This window comes from Syngnathus scovelli, chromosome 14, assembly GCF_024217435.2.
Source record: "Syngnathus scovelli strain Florida chromosome 14, RoL_Ssco_1.2, whole genome shotgun sequence".
Classification (NCBI taxonomy): domain Eukaryota; kingdom Metazoa; phylum Chordata; class Actinopteri; order Syngnathiformes; family Syngnathidae; genus Syngnathus; species Syngnathus scovelli.
In genome coordinates, this window is record NC_090860.1 from 8669421 (window position 1) to 8686531 (window position 17111).

Below are 17111 nucleotides of genomic sequence, written 5' to 3' on the forward strand. Positions count from 1 at the left end.
TCAGCTAATTTTCTCACATAAAGAAATGCATTTTATCCAGTTGGAAGAAAAATAGTATGAATTTCACCGCACTTTATCTACAAACCTAAAAACAACCTCATTGTTCGCAAAATATCTATTTGAGCTGGTTCTCAAATCAAAAAAGATTTCAGAAGTGAATGGCGTCATAAATGAACCCATATAAAATAGGTTATAATCTAGGTTTTTGTGATTTCCGATGTTTCAAGATCAGTACATGAACGCATCACTTCCTGTGAAAGTGGGAGGTGAATGTTGTCAACGTGACTGTCAGCAAGTAACGTTGGACGTGCAGCGAGCGGCGCAGACATCGGCCAGTGCACTCGCTGCTGGAAGCCCGAGACTTTGGAAGTGGCAGGACGGGGGATGACAAGCGACAAACCCCGTAGGACGAGAAAATGCGGAAATAAGTCGTTGTCTCCTTGGATCGTGACTGTCTTCCTTTCGAGCCATTTTGTAGCATTAGAACAACTTACTGCACGTTGTTTTGTCTGATTTATTTTCTCGTATTTTAAGCCACCGTCGCTAGCTAGCTTAGCAGCCGAGCGAAGCTGTCAGGCATACAGGTACTGCCGGAGAAGCGGACGAGGGCTCGGTGACAAAAGGAAGGTGGCGAGGTAACGATGAACCGCTTTCGAAAGTGGCTCTACAAGCCCAAGGTAAGTCCCCCGGAATCCACACGTCATGTCAGCAAATTGTTTAAGCCATTTTGTTTGTATTTCCTGGGCGGCAGTAGGCAGCGGCAATTGGGCTGCTTCGGTTCGGTTCTGCTGGCCCGCAACATCGGCTTGCATCTGCTAATGTTAGCCAGCCGGCCGGCTCTTGATTCTTCACGTTGACACATGCAGCCAAGCTCTGATCCCCCTCACCCCCGCCCCCCTTTTTGTTTTTGTTGACCCCTTTTGTTCAAGACCCATGCTGGGAAAAACATGTTTGCGCGAAAGCCCAATTCCCACGATGCATATACACACGCACACTTTTTTATTGTCACGCTTATTACTGCACACCGATTGTTGACACTGCTGCTTTGAATCCTTTTCGGACAGGCTTGTGCAAACTTGTGCTCAAGGGCTACTTTAGATTGTATTTGGAAGTGGGGTGAAAGGGTTAAATTGAATGTTAGAATAAACAGATGAAAAATTTTTTACATTCATTGATAAATATGATAGGAAAAAATAAAAAGATGAAAAAAGTATACATTCATTGATGGGGTGAAAATAAACATTCACATAATACAAATAATGAAATTCACTATATTTTTAGTAATTATAATTGACCAATCACTTAATAAAATACACACACTGATACATGTTTAAATTGTTTTGATTTATTTCCTTAAAATTGTTGACATAAATCCAGCAGAGTGCTTAGCACAGCTTTTCTGAGGCGCAAACTTCAGCGCTGGCCTAGCCCTTAATGTGAATGGACTAGTGTCTAGTCCAGACTGTGTCCCAACTCTTTCCCAAAGTCAACTGAGGTCGGTTCCAGCTCACCCAAGCACTATAGAAAATGGATCATGAGGAAACTTTCTCCAAATAGTCAAGATATTGTGTGCTTTTGGTGTAAATGAATGATCACTTAAGCATAAAGTTGATGATGACGTCCTCATTGGTTTAATGAGTAATTTGGTGGATTTCATTTTTGCGTTGATGGGCTCAGCTTTGGTCACATTTGTACTTGTGAGAAGCCTCCGCTCTACTTAATCTGCTGCTGTCAGGTCCAGTCATTTCTTTTGGAGTCAGGAGTTCTTGGATTTGCTGTAATTCTTCAGATCATGCAAGCAGAGCAGGTCACGGGTACCTTGTTAAAAATTCCAACTGCAGCACTTTTGATAAGTGGAAGGACTTTTTTTCCTTTTGTTTTTTTTCTGCTTTTAGGTGTAAGGAATGTGAAGTACTTAATGCAACCCTTTGACTGTAGCGGTATGTTGTGAGTATCAATAATTTTGATGTGCTGCATCATCACTATACGTTATGTTTTACCCAGAGTTAAAGCAGAGTGTGTTTCTTTGCCAGAGGTCGATTTAAGAATGATCTATGTGGTCTGCCGCTCGACAGTAATTCTGTATGTGTTCTATTTATAGGGACCACTGTGTGCATAACTGTCCTATTGAAAGTCTTGTAACTGTACATTATTGTAATGCACCCCCTTCTGGAGCACCCTGGAACATTTGCATAAAACTATTAAACTAAACAAATTGATTAAACTTGTTTTACCTGATATATAAAGAAAGAGTAATAAAAAAAAAACGCAAGCTTAAGTTATGCTGTGAACTCTCCACTCAAATTCACAGCATACATTAAAATTAATTTTATTATTTCTGCACAGTAAATTGGCATAAGAGCTGCTCCTAAAAGGTTCTCAGTGCGCCATAATGTTGATAATTTGTGGTCTGCAGCTCTTTGTGTGATGTGTTCCTTATAATCCCTGAAGTTGAACACAGTCTTTGTTTGAATTTCTAAGCAACAGACCTGATCAGCAGATATTGATCGCTTCTAATGTCATAATTTGCCAATCGATCTATGACGTCTTTTCAGCCAAGTCACTGTAAGAATTACCATGATCATCTGTGGGTTTCCAGCAACCTGTTTTCCTTCAATGTGAGTGAAAAACAAAGCGCTAAAAGCTTCAGTAATTATACGGACCAGTATGACGAGACAACCGCAGTAAAGAAAAGCTGGAAGAGAAAAAGATAAACCTGTTCTGCTTTTTTATCTCTTAGCAACAAAGTGTTACTTGACAATCAGTCCCCACCTCCTTATAATTGTTGTGACATTTATGATCAAAACGCTGTGTATCATTTTCATTGACAATAAGACATTTATTATTGAACTTTTTGGATAAAGGATGGATTATTGAGAAGTGTTGCATCAGCATGCAGCAGAGATTGCACAGTCACTGGCTTAACCTGGAAGCAGAAAAGTGTACTGCTGCCGTATAACTATCAATACATCAGTGACTTGCCTATTTTCCAGTGAATGATGACGAGAGTGTGACAAAGCTAAAATCTGTTGGCTTGGTTCCCGTTGTCCCACAGAGGTCCAGGAGACAAACTCATCTCTTATCAGTGTGTGTTGGGATCATTGCCCTGGACTTTTACGATCACCATGCAATGCAATGAATGTACTGGTAAAATTCCACCATCGGAAATTTTCATTTGTGTGTGTAAGTGTAAAAAAAAGCAATAATGTTTTTTTTAAGGACGTTATATAAAAACTGGTTATTAAGTCAAGTCAAATTTATTTATATAGCTCTTAATCACAATTATGATGGCTGTTGTTCAACTCCAGTCTTGTAGGTGGCGCTAATGTGAGAATATTTTGTTTCTTATATTTTTGTTTTTCACATTGAGTTAACTATAAAAATATAAACTGACAAATTAGCCTTTGATTTTGATGGAGGTCATCGTTTATTGAGCCCACTCACCCAATTTCCCAAATTCCTGTTTGACATCGTGTAGTAGCACCATCTATTGGTGGATAGTTGATACTGCAAGACTTTCCTTGTTGGGGCACATCTAGTCATGTGTCGCTGCAGCGATTATATATTTTGCATAGTTTTTACACCGGATGTCCTTTATGATGCATGCATGCAAAGAATGTGAAAATGAACTCAGCAGGGAGCCAATGAAGTGAGACCAAAATTGGAAAAAGTGAGGGCAGACGAAGCAATTAGCAATTAGCATCTCTCCGCAGAGGAGTGTCTGTAAATTGGCACACAGTCGTCGGAGGAGGGAACAGCAAACTGCTGAGCACTGTCTTCATATTATGCCCGCTTTCTGTGATGCTTTGCGGACGCCTCATTCTGCTCAACCGCTCGCCGTGCAGTAATTGATTTCGTGTCACTTTCCTGAATTTAGGGCGCTGACCCTTGGTCAGAGGAGATGGAAGACTTTTAATTCATTGCAGGCTTCTGAGCTAGGTGTGGTGAAACAATGATTGAAGGGAAGTGGCCGTGGAGAATGTAAGATTTGAAGGGAGACAGAAAGGCTGCTGTCATTGGCGGTAATTAGTCGAGCGTGCTAATCAAAGGCGTTTGTTTTTGTTCTGCTCTTCAATGTCATGAACATCAAGCAGCGTTACCTTTTTTAAAAATTCTAATTTCTAACATCAATGTTGAGTGGTGCAGTACAGAATAGTGTTAATTGTTCACAGTGAGTTGTTGTCTACTGTCACAAAAACATCTAAGATGTGCTTTTTCTGGCCAGTTAGAGTCAAAAAGATGCGTGCCGCTGCAAGCCCTTAGGTCACGGCTGTCGCTCCGTGTCATTTGCAGCAGCCTGTTCAGTGTCTTCGCTCTGTCACTGTTTATAACCGCCAAAGGGACGTGGACAGATTTGGGCTCAATATGCACATCCTCCAAGATGGCAGAGTGGCTGTAGGTCATTCTCACACGAAAATAAATCACGGCAGTGTATAGGTGCATTCGGCTGGATTGGAATTGCTAATGTCTTCTCGTTGTTAGCATAGCCTAGCCTCAAATAGCGAGTTTGTAACTCCAAAACAGGCCAACATTTATAGAGTAGATGAAAAGTGTCAACATCTGCTCCAACTGATAAGTTCATCACATTTCTTATCACTTTCCTGAAGCACCAGAAACACTTTGAACAACTTTATGATCTGTAAACACAATTTGATATCTAAACCACACAGGTTCTCACTTATGTTAGGTTGGTATATATTTTCCTACTTTGGGGACTTGTCTTTCTATAAATGCAACTTCTCCATTGTAGCTGCAAAACAGCCAATTCTGGATTGTATAACCAGATTATTTGTTGCATAAGAGATTCCATTGGGATGCTGGCAAACAGGGTGTCACATGACACCCATGAACAGTCAGGGGACCCGAGATGGTGGTTTAACTGGTGGACGCCAGACACATACAGAGGTCACTGCCTAGTCCAAATGTCACATTAGGATACTCTGCATCAAAGAGGCGCAGATTAAGCCATCATTCCAGATGGCTGGATCGCTCTTGAGTTAATCGACTGAGATAAGTCTAGTTGTCTGATGTAGATCCAAATCTTCATCGTGCCGATAAGAATAGATCTGAACGGTAGTGATATTCCCGAGTACTCTATAGTTAGAAAAAACAAATGCGGATCAGGCAACAGCTGTGAGGCAATCATGACGTTACATTCGAATAAAAACTACGCTATTTAGTTTGTGTCTATAGCCCCATTGGCTCACTTTTGCTTTCAACACGGAATCCTAAATAATACATGAGTTGATGAATCAGCGTCCCCTTAAAACATTTGCATTGGATCCTTGGTAGGCAGCCAGAATGCAGCAAAAGGGGATTCAAATAGAATACGGAGGGTGTCTTTTTTCATACCCTTAAGTGGGTTCAATGTGCACACGCCGGTGGCGCCGCATCGATGATATTCAAGTGTCTGGTAGTTCTCATCGGTTGCACGCTTTGAATGGAAATGAAGTGTAGAATTTGAAGACCTTGGAGAGAGCAGAGATGACAAAAAAATGCTGATGTTGCACAGTAGCAAGCACTCAATGTGAGCAGACAACAGCCGTTTAGTAATTTATGTGTCACAAAACAGCAGGAAGTACGCAATTCCCGTGAAGTGCATTGCTTTGAAATTATTTTGGAATCACTGCCGATTGCGTCATCTTCCGAGCAGTCGACTGTGGGAGTATCACAGGCGTATGTCACACCGCAAAAGGATGAGATGAGAGTCTACTGAATCACGTCCTCACTTAACGCAAGGTAGAGCTGTCATTGACGGTGATGATGTAAGTTCTGGAGTCCTTTCAGAACCTATGCGGGGAAAAAAAAATTCATCATAAAAGGTGACCCAGAAAAATCTTCTTTGTCCACATTATCACGGATTTACGTCAGTGTGAATCCAGTGTAAATGATGCATACTGTTTCACCAAACTGAACAAGAATGACTTTGTGTTTTGGCAATAGCCAAAATGCGTAGGCAAGAGGGCACAAGCTGCGTCAGTGACTTTCATTATAGTGACATCACTCGAGTGTAACCCACGAAGAATTCCACATGGAATGTAACACAATGAATAGAGTAAAATAATTATTCTGGCATGTGGCTGTTTTATGGAGAAAGTTCAGCATGGTTTACAACTTTGTACTGTCTCAGTGATTATTATTGAAACACAATATTACAAGTCATAGAAATGGTTTACCCTCTCCATTCTTTCCTTTTTAATTCACTTTATTTTATAGATGAAGCAGCTAAATTGTCCAAGTTCCAGTGCATCTTGAACACTGCAGCTTCCTTCGTTCTGCCCATGATGCCGTGCCCCAAGAATGTTCCCTCTTGTATGAGGAATGCAGCTGGAGGAGGTTTTAGAATGACATCTATTTCAAACACCTCTTTTTTTTTTCCTTCACTGCACACTGGCCTATATAGTACTTCAGAAAAAAAGGATCTTTTGACTTGCAACTTCTGCTCTGTGGTCACCATGACATTTGTGTCACAGACCCTCCCGTTGTTATCAAGTGTCATCAACCGAAGCCTGCCTACTGGTAACTAGTGATATAATATTAGGTATGCATCATGACCCAAGCGCAATTATGCCACTTTGAAAATTATTCTCCAAGTCTTGTATGTATTTCTTCTAGCAGTACTGATGCGACAAGCATCCCTGCTGCAGCTCTGTATACCCTCCTCGTTGCTTCTTTCATTATTAATGAGCGTGAGTGAGGCAACAGCGTTGTGTATCATATTCAGGGAGAAGGTCCACAAGGGAGTGGAATAGCAGATCACGCAACAGGAAGAGCATTGCAAACTTGAGGAGGGAAAGCACCTGTGAGAGATTTCTCCCAATTCAGTCATTCTAATATTCCATTTGATGCCATCAAAAACACTTTGACTGCACCGCAGACAAAAAGACAAGCAGTCGTGCTGCCCTTTTAGCGCCTGAGCTGCTGTACTATCATTTGGTTTCTCGCCGTGTGTGTGAGACGATGCGTGTCGGCATGTGGTCGCCATTTTCACATCCATTAACCTTTCCATCTATCTGAGCTCTCCCTTGATTCTGTGTCTGCGTGTGAATAGATTGTCTTTTGTACTCGGAATGTGAGCAGATCTATGTGATACGATATTTCCTTGGAATTACAAGTACATCAAAGTGATTTTTTTTTTTTTGCCTATCTTGTACAATGTGTGTCACTCAACAAATGGACTCTTTGCCTCCACTGTGCTGTTGGTCCCAACTCCTCCAATGCATGCTGGCAGATTATGACACAAATGCGCTACCAGGGTTAGACTCACTAATTACTCCTACTCTTCTGGGAGCTTTCACAGTATTAAAGCAGGCATATCATGCAAAATCAAATTTCTTGAGCTCTTAGCCATGTTTAAATGCTAATTCCTCACCAAAACACCCCAGAGTGTTTTTTTTCCCCTCCATTCACTCATCTTGAAGCATTCCTGCTCATTTTTCCTCTCTATTCACAAGCCCTGCCTGATCCAAGAAAACGACCTGATTGGTCTTAACATTGTGATGTCACAAAGTGAGGACGTGAGGGTTAGAAAAATAGCTATATAGTCATATATACATACACCTATAGTTGACTGTGAAAAGCCTAAAATAGAATACAGCTCCTTTGTCTCCCGCAGTGACAATGAATACAAAATATGTCATTTCCATCGCCCTAAAAAACAACAACCGGAAAATACTTTGACGTGTTGTCTAGGATTTGCACACAAGCTACAAAACAACTATATATAACTCCCATACATCACTTGTATTCATCCTGTGTTCAGACAAAGAATGGAATTACCCGTTAATAGCCAATGCATCATTTGCCAATTAGCATACAGCCCAGTTCTTCTGAAAAATAAACAAATGTGTCTTTATCTAACACTAGTTATTTATGTCGCAAACCAAGTAACGGTGGTGGAGGCAGACTGCAGCTCTTCTGTCAGAACTCAAATGTGAAGAATTGATGCACTGGATGCTAAATCATAATTTTAATATGTTGGAAAGACCCCAATGGGGGAGATATAATGTAGACGCAAACTGGCTCCCATCCCAAACAGCTTAGGTCAGTAACTCGGTGTGATTCTTTACAGAGGACGGACCCGCAGCTTCTGGCCCAGTTCTACTACGCGGATGATGAGCTGAACCAGGTGGCTGCTGAACTGGACAGCCTCGATGGAAGGAAGGACCCCCAAAGATGTACGCTGCTTGTCAACCAGTTCCGCTCCTGCCAGGTGAGATGGGAAGATGGCGGATGACTTTGGTTAGAAGTCACAACATCACACTACGACATGTTGGCTAGTCCTGTTTCATTCACTACCAAAATAATGTTGATTCATATTTTTTTTTTCATAATCTAGCATCCCTAATTCGTACTACACAAACCACCTGACTAGACTTTTTCTTTTTTCCGACAATCTGTAAATATAGACATGACACTTATCAGCCTTAGTCTAAAAATTGGCATGGTAGTCTTATTGTTACCTTATCTAGGTCAAGTTTCCACATGAAGCACTTTGAGCTGATAACGTGCGATAAGTACAGTTTTGTAAGTGTGTAAGGGAACATACTTGTTTTTGTCAGTCATGTGTTTTGTTAATGAATGTCCAAGAGTGGCTTCTTCAGGGACGGGGGTCCCGCCGGCAGCATTTTGTGTTGGCGTTACTGTGCATTGTTTAATCCTGATAGAGGAGATGGTTGGAGTAGTTTTTGTGCAGTCAGATGCTTGGAGGGCAAGGTTGTTTGTGAGTGCCGGATGCCATGCTGAGAAAGCTGCGGGTGGTATTGGGAGGTCGTCATGTGACCTGTTGTGCTTCAGCAACCCTCCCAGCGCCACTGCACACCGGGCTGTGCTTAATAAGGTCACCACTTGACCCCCGACTGTTCTTTTACCTTCTTCCTTCGTCGGTGTGCTTATTTTTGTTTTGCTGCAGCGCTGTTTATATAATTTTGCGTGGTCTTATAAGTTACACTGATTTTTTTTTTTTCCTCAAATGTTCTTCCTGAAAGCTTTTGAGGATTAAAATTAGGCAGTGATACCCAACAGCCTGGTGCTCCAATAATAGCGGATGAGCCCACTCGGGCCAACAATTTACATTTGAACCAGGCACTGCAGCTATCGGCTACTATTCGCGGTCCTCTCCGGGGGCCTCTGGCATGCTGCTTATGTTATGTCAGCCTGAGCGCTCTACAATGTTGGTGTGTTTATATTTTGGATGGAATGAATCGGCAAAAGAGGATAAACAGATGGTCCTCGTAGATGGTTATCAGCAGTGTCCCCTGCTAATAGAAGCTTACACATAGACCAACAGCTCCAAACTGTAAAAAGACTCAACGGTCAAGCTTTCCATCTCAATTTCCATCTTTTAATCTTCCTCCTGCGGGCATGCAGAGAAAGACGCAGTGCTGCGCCTGACAAGATTACACTGCACAGTGCCGCCACAGTTGAGTGAAAAGCTCATTGTAAGTCATTGTTATGGCTCTTGTACATGCCAGCGGCACATAAGCTCTTGATTAGCTCTCGTGATGTGTGACACACTATTTTCGCAGCTTGAATTATGGGCCTCATTTTAGTGTTTTTTATTGAACGCCAGCGACCCTAATGGTGTAATACTCTCCTCAAAGTGCCTTCATTTACTTCCTAATCAATGATCACCAATGGGGGAAAAAAAAGGTGTCATTAGCACTCATGTTTGCTTCATTGTGCTTTTGTGACGGCGTGACTCTGCAGGACAATGTGCTGAACATCATCAATCAGATTATGGAAGAATGTATTCCCTGTGACCGAGCCAACAGAGACTTCTGTGTCAAGTTCCCCGAGGAGATTCGTCATGACAACTTGGCGGGGCAGCTCTGGTTTGGAGCAGAGGTATACACTAATTCCCTCAGCATCAGTCTGGAGGAAAAACAAGTCTCCGTCCATCAAGACTGTAAAATGATTTTGAAAGATATCCCCGCTTTTGTGTAGTGTTTAGCTGCAGGTTCCATCATCATGAACAGGGAGATAGAAAGTATCGCAATGAGACCCTTGGCAAAGGACCTAACTCGAAGCCTGGAGGAGGTCCGCAACATCACCCGAGACCAAGCCCTGCGAGACCTCAATTTCTACACGGACCGCATGAAGGATGCACTGCGACATTTCGACAGCCTTTTTGCTGAGTTTGAACTCAGGTAAATTAGGTGCAGACCTTCTTGGCGAGCATAGCGCAAATAATTATTCACATTGCCCAACAACAAACTCAACTGCAAATGTCATCGTTTCCCTTTCTTGCATTGCAGCTATGTGTCAGCCATGGTGCCTGTCAAGTCTCCCAAAGAATACTACGTCCAGCAGGAGGTGATTGTTCTCTTCTGTGAGACGGTGGAAAGGTGAATTACCCAAGCAGTGGTTGATGCAACACTTTGAGAAGAACAAAGCACTGATCTTTTTTTTTTTTCTTCTTCTGTCCCAGGGCGCTCAGTTTGGGCTACCTCACTCAAGACATGATTGATGACTATGAGCCTGCGTTGATGTTTACAATTCCCAGACTAGCCATTGTATGGTAAGTGTTGCCCGTCCTCACCAGTCTTCTCCTCCCTTTCACTCCTCATAAAGGATCTTGAATCTGTTTTTAGTGGGTTGGTCGTGTACTCAGAGGGACCTCTCGACCTTGACCGAAAAGCAGAGGACATGTCTGAGCTCTTTCGCCCTTTTCGTACTTTGCTGAAGAAAATCAGGTACAGTCAGAGTGCCATCATATCTTTTGGTTCTTTACCACCTAAAACATGGTGTAATGATGTTTTCTCACCTTTTCAGAGACCTGCTGCAGACTCTGACGGAGGAAGAGTTACTGATGCTGGAGAGGAACCTCTGTATCTCTCAGGATGGCGAGTTAGCCACTGGCCAGGAGGAGGCCACAAGCAAGACACCAGCACCTAAACAGGAGAACCAGTCCTCCTCCAGCCCTGCTAATGTCACCTCCAACGCGGCTGGTGATGAGGAGCAAAAGCATTTGTCTCTGTTTGTTTGTCCCAGCCATGAGGAGGAGTTGGCAGAAGTGGAAAAAGGCTGGGAGGAGGTGGAATCCAAGAAAGGGGAGCAGGCAGAAGACTTGCAGTGTGAGGAAGCAGAAGAGGCTGAACTTGCTTGTTCCATGCAATATGATGAGGAAGAACTGGAGCAGCTCAACATGATGGTGTACCGAGTTGGAGACGAGATGTCAACTCTGCTGTCACCTCCGAGCCAGGGCCAGTCCCCGGCTCGCCGTCCCAATAAAGGCGAGGTGGGAGGAGCCAGCGGGCCTTCCAGCACTGAGGTCTCCCCTCTCAGGTTACAGAGGGGCCGAGGAAAAACGGGTATCTATTTAGAAGAAGAAGACAGAGTCTTCTTCATGGAAGATCTGGACCCATCAGGAGACGGTGTTCCCAGCATCTCCAGAGAAGTCCGTAGTTGTGTCGCCTCGCCTTCTAAAACCCAAAAATCCGCTCATCCGTTGCAACGTAGTCCGGGTGTGCGGTCGGACGCCGTTTGCAACGGTTGGCTCCCTGAAGGACCTTCAGAGCAGCCGTGTCTCCAACCACGCACTAAGTGTCTCAATGCAATGCGCGCCGCATCGCGCACATCTGCTCCCAGCTCCGAAGCGCTGCCTTACACCAACGGCTGGGAGATGGGCTTAGAGGGCACCGTGAATGAAACCGCAGAGGTCATTGCCCATCGTATGGGCGGCATGAAACTCTCGGCCACGGTCATCTTCAACCCTCGCTCCCCCAGCTTGACGGAGCTGGCGGTTGACAAGATGCTGCGGCCCTCTCCCTCCGAGATTGAACCTTGTGGTCCGCTGGTGGCCACTCACTGCTTGCTTAACTCTTGCGTCTGCTGCGGGAGCTGTGAGGACGCCCGCGAGGATGCCATCACCTCTGAGACCGCAGGCCTCGGCTTAGGCCTCACTCTAAGAACAGATAAGCACTGTAAAACCACAACCCCCGGCGCTGTCATCCAGTCCTCGGCTTGCCGGCTGCCCCCGCGAAGCCGCGATTGCTTCGGCAGAAGAGAACTTTGCCAGCTGTCTCACACTTCAGCTCGCTGCTTGAACCAACCCCTGGAAGAGGAAGGGAGAGCTGAATTATGTGAGAAGAACCTGGTCGTCGAGCCGCTACCGGGACATCGCAATCAGAACTGTGGCAACGACATTGTGGATGAGCCTTCTACATGCGACTCACAGGAGACGACTGAAACGAGGCAACACCCAACTGGAGGTCTGTTGAGGGACAAGGACAAGCAAGGAATTAAGGAATCCAAGAGGGAGAGCAAAGAGGAGAACAGGAAGGGCTCCAGGTAAGTTATCATTTGCATTTATCACTTTTGTTGACTTTTATTTCATTGTTTACCACCACCATTTGTTAATTTGACATCTTCCTACTAATTTTCAGACTACAATATCTACATTTTCATTTATATTGACGATTTTTTATTTATTTATTTTTTTTTATGACTGCACGTTTGATAGACTTCAATAGCATTTTGGTATTCAACTGACCTTGTGTTTGTCTTTTTATGTTTCCAATATTTCCTCTTTTTTCTGTATTGTTTTTAGTCTTCAAAACTCCCCCGTCAGCTCTGTGTCAGGTAGTGACTGTGAGAGTGTGTCCGTCACCACATGTAGTCTATCCAGCAGTGTTTACACTCCCAGGTAACTATAAGCAGCATCATACGCTAATGGAGTCGTTTTTTTTAATATTGGGCCAAAGCAGTAGATGATGTTTCCTTTCAGTCTTCATTTATGATATTCAGATGTCTTTGGTGTCTTAAATCTCAACATCTTCACTCAATGAAATATGAATGGAAGTTGTGAATTATGTAGGGACAATTGAAGGTACAAACAGCCTCTCCTGCTCTGTCTCCCATTGTTTCCCCGCAGTCCCGTCAGCAGCCTTACTCCCAGCTCAGGCACGTCCGAGGACCTGGACCATGAGGATATCCGGCTAGCTCTACAAGATGCCAAGATAGCTGCCCGAAATAAAATTCGCTCACGCTTCCACAGTAGCAGCGACCTCATTCACCGGCTCTTTGTTTGCATATCGGGTAAGGCCTTGCACAGTGAGTTTATTCGCTTAAGATGTGTACACACACGCAAACTTGATGTTTGATGTATTACTAAGACTAACCTGTATGAGGCAGTGTGGTGCCGCCAGACATCCACACTGCCCCCAAAATGAATATGAAATAGTTGCTCGTTAGTTAATTGATTACTGTAAAATAAAAATTATTAAATGTATATTTGAATTAGATTAATAATAGTTTTACAATAAATCAACCAACAAAAAAAGAAATAAAAATGTATTAAATTTATAAAAAAAATATTACATGTATATTTGAATTAAATTAATAAAAGTTTTACAATAAATCAGCCAACAAAGAAAATTGAAATAAAAATTTTTAGGAATGAAAATGCTTGCATTTGTGCAACAAATATTATAGGAAAGAATAAAGCAGACTAAACTTTGCCGCTGCATTAGTCAAACACTCAACACACCCATTTGCTCCTCTATTTTTGTCCGGCCGATCTTCCTAATTTGCCTGTTGTTCCATTTCACTTCGTCATCGAGTCTGTGGCTCGGCCCAACTCTATGTTGACCACATAACGATTGGCCATCAAATATTGAACAGTTTTACCATTTACAAATACCATCCTGACTATTTTCCGAGCAGATCGTGAAAGGAAAAAAAAAAAACTTCTCATCAAACCCACAGGATAATTGCGCAGGATCATCTTTCAGAGACGTCCGAGAATTGGGCCTTTGCTGACTTTGATTACAAGGAAGCGGAAATGTTGCCCGAGGCGTGTACCCTACTTTGACTTTACCTGCCTTCTTCTCATTATTTCAATTTCTTCTTTTGTGGGATGTAGGTGTTGCTGATCAGCTGCAGACAAACTACGCCAGTGACCTTCGCAGCATTCTCAAGACGCTATTTGAGGTTATGGCAACAAACTTTGAGCAGGGAGACAACGAGCAAAAGAAAGGTAAGGATTGCACATGCATTATTTAAATGCAACTTTGGGGAAAAGAAAAAAAAATCAATTCATACCCAACTTGATCTATTTTCTGTGTTGCCTAGCAGGCCCTGTTCTACGAAGTGCCGTGCTAGAGGACTGCGCTCTCTGTCAGGAGACCATTTCCTCATCAGAATTGGCAGCCAAGGCCCGTGAGGGACAGTTTGAAGGTCAGCACAAACTCCAAGTTGAAATGTCAGCCCGTCCTCTTCGGATGAAGCCATACCGAGGCCCTCTTTGTGGAAATCTGACCGCACGCTAAGTGGCTTGAGCAAACAACTTTTAGCTAGGATTCCAAGTCAATGGTGTTGCAATAACGCAGACAAGAAACCACAATGGTCAGACTCCTCCATACTTAGTGGATTGAACTTTTTTTTGTTGTGGTGTCCGTTGTAGATCCTCCTGACTGGGTTCCAGATGAAGTATGCAGCTCCTGCATCGCGTGCAAGGCTCCTTTCACCGTCATCCGCAGGAAACATCACTGTCGAAGCTGTGGAAAGGTACGACCCATTCCTCCTCTCAATGTGGTGATCCCACAAAGCCCTAATGTGTGTTGCCTTTGCTCCTCTCAGATCTTCTGCTCTCGCTGCTCCTCCCACTCGGCTCCGTTGCCTCGATACGGCCAGATGAAGCCCGTGAGGGTGTGCACGCACTGCTATATGTTTCACGTCACGCCTTTCTACAGCGACAAGGCCAACATTTGAAAGACGGCGAGAGCAACGACTATGCGACGATGCCTTCACAGTCGACGTACGTGCTCGGGAAGTGAGAAGGCGGGGAAGAAACCCAGGGAAGGTCTCGCCTGTTTCCGCTGTTGTTTTCTGGAAGGGGAAGCAAATGCAAGCGCTATTCACACATGTGAAGGTGTAAAAGCGGGAGGGTGATGAGGCAACCGCAGACTTTGAACTGGTATTGCGCAGCACAACATGAAAACAGGCCATCTTAGGAGTTTTATTGCTTCTCATGTACAAATGAATGAACTTCCTATTCCACAGCGAGCTTCCAACATTTGTGCCAGAGCTCCCACGGGACTCGGATTAGTCAAAGAATGTAGGTCATGATAAGTATGTAAATAAGGATCATTCTGGTCATAACCATACCACAATGTCGGCTGTTGCTATTCACACGGAAACTGGTCAGAAATCCTCCTCACGCTTCCAGTCGCATTTACACAATAGTGCTAAGAGCTAGCTAGCTTTTGTATTGGAATTTTGACACGCTTTCGATGGCAGTGAATGTTCACGGGGCGAAACTTTATGGGCTGTGCCCATTGTGCACTTTGGGTGCTTCTCTGCTTGTTTAATGGATAAAAGGGATCTCATAGTTATCACCATCTAGTCTGGAACGCCCTCTAGTGGAGAGTTGACCTCTCTTCAATTTTTAAGCACGATCGGGAAGCCTTCTTGCAGACTGCAAGGTTACTCGTTGCTTTTCTTCTCATTCTAGTGCAATATTTTGACTACTGTAACCAAACAAGCCATTTTATTAGCTAAAAGATTTACATGTAGATGCTAGCTTAAGGTACGTCACACTCGACACACGCCCGTCTCATTTGCATACCATGTGCTCTCTGCTAAATATTCCTGCTGCTTTTGGCAGTAAAAAGTAATCTTCCTTTCTGTTATAGAACATCGGGTATATGAGAATGGGCATTGTGTCATTTTGCTGTAACTCAAAGCAGCTTCTCAGGCATTTCATAATCAGGAACACACTACTGTTGGAGCCGTCGTATTGCCCTTAAAATTTAACCTCACTTCGGAAGGGTTCTGCTTTTTCTTTTATAAAGAATTAAAAAACGGCATATGGAGCTATATCAATTGTATGTATATAAACAGGGAATCATGCAGTAATTTAAAGGCAGAATATTCTATGATTTCAGAGCTTGGTCTTATTTTGTAATATTACACCACATTTCCTTGATGGGTGTAGTGTTAATTTTTTTTAAACAATAGTTTTAAATGCAATGTAAACTGAAATAAATGTTTTTTTCAGTTTAAATCTTTTGGCTGGTCATTTTTGCTTTTTTTCTTATAAGATTTTGAAGACATAGCTAGATTCATGTTGTCCAAGTGAGCTATGGTTCCTCCCACATAGTATTTCTAAAATAGGTAACGTTGCTTACGAAATGCATGTGTGTAACCGGTTGAATTGAATTCCACGGTGGTTTATATAATCCCCTACTAAGTATTTTTATAGTTTGAACCACACTTGGATCAGGAGAAGGATTTCATAGCCACTCCTGCTTTGAATGAGCCACTTTTAAGTCCTCTAACTGCATGGGAAACTAATATTGCATATTTGAATTAAAGCTTTTTGTAAAATAAACTATTGGGAACGCCGGCATAGCAAATAAACCTAACGTATGACCCCCGACCCCTCCAATAACCTAGACGATATCAGATTTCCTACCATTCTGTATTTGCCAGCATAAGAGTAAATAGATGGATTTTTCATCATGTGGTAAATAAGGATAAGCTATGATTGAAATATCCAAATATTGACAAAAGGTGGCAGCATTTCGTTGCCTGGTAGAAAGTAGCTTTCATCAGCACATCAGTTTTCGTCAGCTCACCACTTAGCCAACTGTATATGTACAGTATTTCAACTATTTAATACTGTAAATACACTTTAAAATAAATGCAAAAACAGTTTATGATGATTTGGACAAACAGTTTTTACTGGACTCTACTATTAAAAGTAGTGAATATATAATATGAGGCCATCATATGTAAATTTATACATAACTAACGGCCCTGTGCAGAAAGCCATAATTACAATTTGGCCACAAAAATGAGTTTGACACCCCTGAATAATGCTCTTTTCCGTTAGCCTGTCTACTAGCTAGCATTAAAATCAGACTTTCTTTAGTTGAAATTACAAATACAGAGGATATAAAAAGTCTACACACCCCCTTGTTAAAATGCCCAAATCTGGTGATATCCAAATTTTTGCCACCATAAATGTGACATATGATAACACCGTTGAAATAAAAAACACGTTTCAAGTGGGGACGTAAAAATAAAAACTTAAAACCGGTTACTGTACAAAATATAACTTTTTCCACAGGGACGCATGCTGGGGCTCACTTGTTCCGGGAGTTAAA

The 17111-nt window shown here is 42.8% G+C and overlaps 1 protein-coding gene across 2 annotated transcripts; it reads left to right on the plus strand.

The window, feature by feature from the left end:
- Positions 1–279: 279 nt before the first annotated feature.
- On the plus strand, positions 280–16006 carry zfyve28 (zinc finger, FYVE domain containing 28). Of its 2 annotated transcripts, none has more exons than XM_049739758.2 (14): positions 280–677; positions 8072–8212; positions 9709–9846; positions 9946–10148; positions 10257–10346; positions 10430–10519; positions 10593–10694; positions 10774–12291; positions 12551–12646; positions 12875–13038; positions 13865–13978; positions 14074–14178; positions 14405–14508; positions 14581–16006. In XM_049739758.2, the coding sequence occupies exons 1-14, from the start codon at positions 642–644 to the stop codon at positions 14710–14712; spliced, it is 3033 nt and encodes a 1010-aa protein (XP_049595715.1). In that variant the 5' UTR covers positions 280–641; the 3' UTR covers positions 14713–16006. The 2 variants fall into 2 exon arrangements, with proteins under 2 accessions (XP_049595715.1, XP_049595716.1); XM_049739759.2 differs by having other exon boundaries at positions 14077–14178.
- Positions 16007–17111: the final 1105 nt, after the last annotated feature.